Here is a 4634-nt window from a genome sequence, read left to right on the forward strand (position 1 = left end):
TATATCAATTTTTTTTTTCTTTTTAAGGGATATCTGACATCTAAAGCCCCGGTACCACTGAGCAAAGTTAGCAGAATTCCGCAACGGAATTGTCTGCCGCGGAATGCCGTTAGCCTCCCGCTCATAATGGGAGTCTATGGGAGGAACATGTTCATTCTTCAGCGCGTACAGAGCAGGAGCGCGCGCCTCCCATAGACTCCCATTATGAGCGGGAGGCTAACTGCATTCCACGGCAGACAATTCCGTTGCGGAATTCTGCTACCTTTGCTCAGTGGGAACGGGGCCTAAGAGCTGAAAACTAGTTATAGGCCACACTTTTTCTTCACACCAGTTTTGATAACCATAAACCATAGCTGACACAGAGGGTCTGTAGGAAATCATCTTTCTTTCCACCTTTGGTTTAGGGGTCTGACACTTCATGCTATAAACTGCTTCATATAGGATGAGTTTTTCCATAGAAGATACAGTTTTCACCCACTCATTGCACCAACAATACCAGCTGTTGCCCCCATGGAATATAATATGATATATACTGTATAATATGGACTAATATGACTATTATTGTTGCCTACATGACAGATTGGACACATTGATGGCGAGCCGTCCCGGAGAGGAGCCTTCCCTGTGTCTTTTGTGCACTTCTTTGCTGAATAAGCCATCCAGTACTGCAGCGGATCTGTGCCCAGCCCAGCACAAGGCCTTCCTGGAGGAGCCAGAGCCACGGATACCGCCACACCAGAGCCCTGTGACCAGCGTCCACCTGCTAACACTCCTATGCACTGACTTATGTTGGGACTCATCAATGTGTATATATTTATATATATTTTGTTCCTTTTAAGGAAATATGTTGCCAATCGGATGTAGATATTCCTGTTAAACACTAGAGATTTCCGCAGTCTTCTCCTTGTACTCTGTATCTTTTGTACCATCTTAGCTTTATATGACCAGTGGTTTATAAAAGCTATCTGTACCCCTAGATTCTCTCCTTGTTACAGAGGAATCCAATAACATTGCAGGGCAATGCACTCTAGACTCACCTGCAGCTAAATGGTTATTGACTCATAGGAATCCATGTTGTTTTTCTACATACTGTAATAACTTTACTTTTTTATGGAACTAATCGTTTAGCTCTGTGTGATTTGCTAATAAATAACCAGACCAATCCAATAAATCTCTATACTGCCTACCTGGAAATTAGTTATATAGCACAGTTGCTCTGTTACTACAATGTTATATTGTGGTCATTGTTAATCTCTTCAAGGAACAACCTCTATGATTCTTTGGATTAGAAGGAAAACATGATTTTATAACTTTGCAAATAGACATCAGCTAAGAGAAAGCTATTACTATGCATATGCATCAATTCAGTCAGTCTAATGTCACTTTGTGGTTACAGAGGTTTTGGTGCTGTGTAACAGGAGAGCTGACCATAAAATCCGAGCAACCCAAAGATTCTCTGCTACTGGACTTCTTTGCTTATCGGCCGGGCATTGGGGTGGATGATGCCATCATCCACCTTCTACACAGAGCCCTTTCTCACCTGGAGAAACCGGGGAACACTGTGAGAATAATGTTCTTCGGTTTCTCCAGTGCTTTTAACACCATACAGCCGAGGCTACTGAGAGACAAGCTGGCCTTTGTTGGAGTGGATCTACATCTATCAAACTGGATCCTAGACTACCTCTCAAATCGACCTCAGTATGTGAGAGCCAGGGACTGTGTGTCAGATACTGTCATCTGTAATACGGGGGCACCTAAGGGTACAGTTCTTGCTCCCTTCCTCTTCACACTGTACACTGCAGACTTCGGGTACAGCTCACCTACCTGCTACTTACAAAAGTAGTCTGACTCTGCAATAGTAGGCCTCATCACAGGTGAAGACAACAGGGAGTACAGAGAGGTGAACAGGGATTTTGTTATTGGTGTCAGTGGAACCACCTGAGGATTAATGCTGGAAAGACCAAGGAGATGGAGGAAATTTGCGCTTGCGGAAATCCACCACCAAGTCCAGTAGACATCCAGGGGACGGACATTGAGACAGTGAACACGTTTAAATAACTGGGTGTGGTCCTCAATAATAAGCTGGAGTGGGCATATCAACCAGCGATAGGAACAAGCTGATCAGAAGGGCCAGCTCTGTCCTTGGAAGCCCCCTGGAACCGGTGCAAGTGGTGGGGGAGCAAAGGATTTTGTCAGTGGTCAGCTCCATACTGGAGAATAACTCCCATCCTATGCACGAGACCGTGATAGCACTGGGCAGTACTATCAGTGACCGTTTAATTCACCCAAAGTGTGAGAAGGAGCGATATTGGAAGTCCTTCCTTCCTGCAGCGGTTAGGCTGTACAACCAACACCGACCCATGCAGAGATCACTCCACAAAAAGAACTAAAATAGTCTAATGTTTTTTATTGTATCTTTTCTACCTTTTCTTCTCTTTGTCTACCTTAATCGTAATGCCTTTACTTTTATCTTTTTAGCTTTTTGTATGTGTAACACCTATGCTGCTATAACACATTGAATTTCCCCATGGTGGGACTATTAAAAGGATTATCTTATCTTACTGAATGTGGAGGTGCAGCAGCTGTACACATGCACAGTGAATACTTGCCCCGTTCAGGAATGGCTGTTTTTTGTTTTTAACAAAGAAAAGACCAAGGGGGGGATTTACGAAGACCGGCGGACAAGTAAGCAGGTCTTATATTAGGCCCCGCCCCCTTACCCCCAACAGGATACACTAAGAGGCGCACTCCTCTTAGTGAATCTGGCCGTCCGGCACCCGAATCTGCGCCCGGCGTATGAAATCTACACCTGCTTCTAGCAGGTGTAGACTTTAATCATGATAAATGAGGTGTGGGAAGAGGCCACACCTTCTCCCTGCCATATCACGCCCCCAAGATTCCCAAGCCCGCCCATCGGGCAAGAGGGGCGTATGGGAGGTGTATGCCAGGGAGAAGGGGCAAAACTGCCCCTTCTCCCTGGTGTACTTTTCATAAATGTCCCCCCCAAATGTCACCACGAAGGGAGCATGGACCACAGTTTGGCAGGAAGGGAGACACCTAGTGGCCAAATGTATAACATTGATTTGAACATATATTGCCCCTTTGGACATTGCACCTATCACTAGAGAGCATGAACATGGCTCCATTATACAGAGCTACCGTTTGCCTTCTGGACTACGGCAGTAATCTCTCTCATACCGGCTGTACTCTGGTATCTAGGTTCAAGGGGTTCTTTACCAACACCAACAGTATTTGTAACCAAAACCAGGCATGAAACCGTTACCAAAGGGGTTATGTTTCTTAAAGGGGTTGTCCAGTGAAATTTTTTTTTCTTTCAAATCAACTGGTTTCAGAAAGTTAAATAGATTTGTAATTTACTTCTATTTAAAAATCTCAAGTCTTTCCATACTTATAAGCTACTATATATCCTGCAGGAAGTGTTGTTTGTTTACATTCAGAAACAGTGCTCTCTACTGACATCTCTGGCGGAGTCAGGAACTGTCCAGCGCAGCAGCAAGTCCCCATAGAAAACCTCTCCTGCTCAGGACAGTTCCTGACTCTGCCAGAGATGTCAGTAGAGAGCACTGTTTCTGAATGTAAACAAACAACACTTCCTGCAGGATATATAGTAGCTTATAAGTATGGGAAGACTTGAGATTTTTAAATAGAAGTAAATTACAAATCTATTTAACTTTCTGATACCAGCTGATTTGAAAGAAAACATTTTTTCGCTGGACAACCCCTTTAAGGAAGATGTGTCGAGACCTATAGGCCATTCACACTCTACTGGGAAGACTGTGCAAAGCAGCTCTCTGATGCCACCTTCTGGAGGAAGCTTTCCCATCAAGTCAGTGTTTGACTCAGAACATGACTGTAGGTGCCATGAAAAAAAACTTTGATATGACAAAACTTTAAATCGATTGGGGTCTGAATGTTCAGGCTGTTAACACTAGAGCCCTTCTGCATAGTAATCTGCCCTATAAACTCTCACTTCTCATTGGATGACACTTCTTCACAGTCAGATCACTAATCCATGAGCTCAGCACACCCCACTCCTGTCATATAACAAAGCAGCTGTATATATGGGGCAATCCATGATAGAGGCGTCAAAGATGAGTGGCAACAAATCCCAATGGGAAATGTTCTCATTGATGTTCATGTCAGTGAATGCATAAACACACAGGTCTGTATCCATACTTTTTCTCTTGAGGTTTATTATTTTGCAAAATAAATACTCGTGACCGTTACTGACATACACAAGGTGAGAATATAAATGTAACAAGGCAAAAGAAGTAAAAAGTCAATAATCAAGCAAGAATGGTCCAAAATGCAGCATTGAGATGTACGTACATGAGCACGCAATACACGCCTAAATCACATCACAGTGGAGGCCCATAGACACTTATATTTAATGGATCACCAATGGCTAAGCTGCCTGCTTGTTCATCCCACAAGTGGCTGCAATGTGATGATTAGAGATGAGCGAATCGGATTCGGGTTCGAGTCGATCCGAACCCGAACGTTCGGCATTTGATTAGCGGTGGCTGCAGAACTTGGATAAAGCTCTAAGGTTGTCTGGAAAAGATGAATACAGCCAATGACTATATCCATGTTTTCCACATAGCCTTAGGGCT

At 43.8% G+C, this 4634-nt stretch overlaps 1 protein-coding gene across 2 annotated transcripts in view; it reads left to right on the forward strand.

The window, feature by feature from the left end:
- ASAP2 (ArfGAP with SH3 domain, ankyrin repeat and PH domain 2) overlaps positions 1-1194 on the forward strand; it is a 120739-nt gene extending 119545 nt beyond the window's left edge. For both annotated transcript variants that reach the window (XM_069975706.1, XM_069975708.1), the window contains one exon: positions 580-1194. In XM_069975706.1, the coding sequence (XP_069831807.1) occupies positions 580-654 (75 nt within the window). In that variant the 3' untranslated portion in view covers positions 655-1194. The remainder of the gene's footprint in view (positions 1-579) is intronic.
- The last annotated feature ends 3440 nt before the right edge of the window (positions 1195-4634 follow it).

The sequence above is a fragment of the Dendropsophus ebraccatus genome, chromosome 6 (assembly GCF_027789765.1).
Source record: "Dendropsophus ebraccatus isolate aDenEbr1 chromosome 6, aDenEbr1.pat, whole genome shotgun sequence".
Lineage (NCBI taxonomy): Eukaryota > Metazoa > Chordata > Amphibia > Anura > Hylidae > Dendropsophus > Dendropsophus ebraccatus.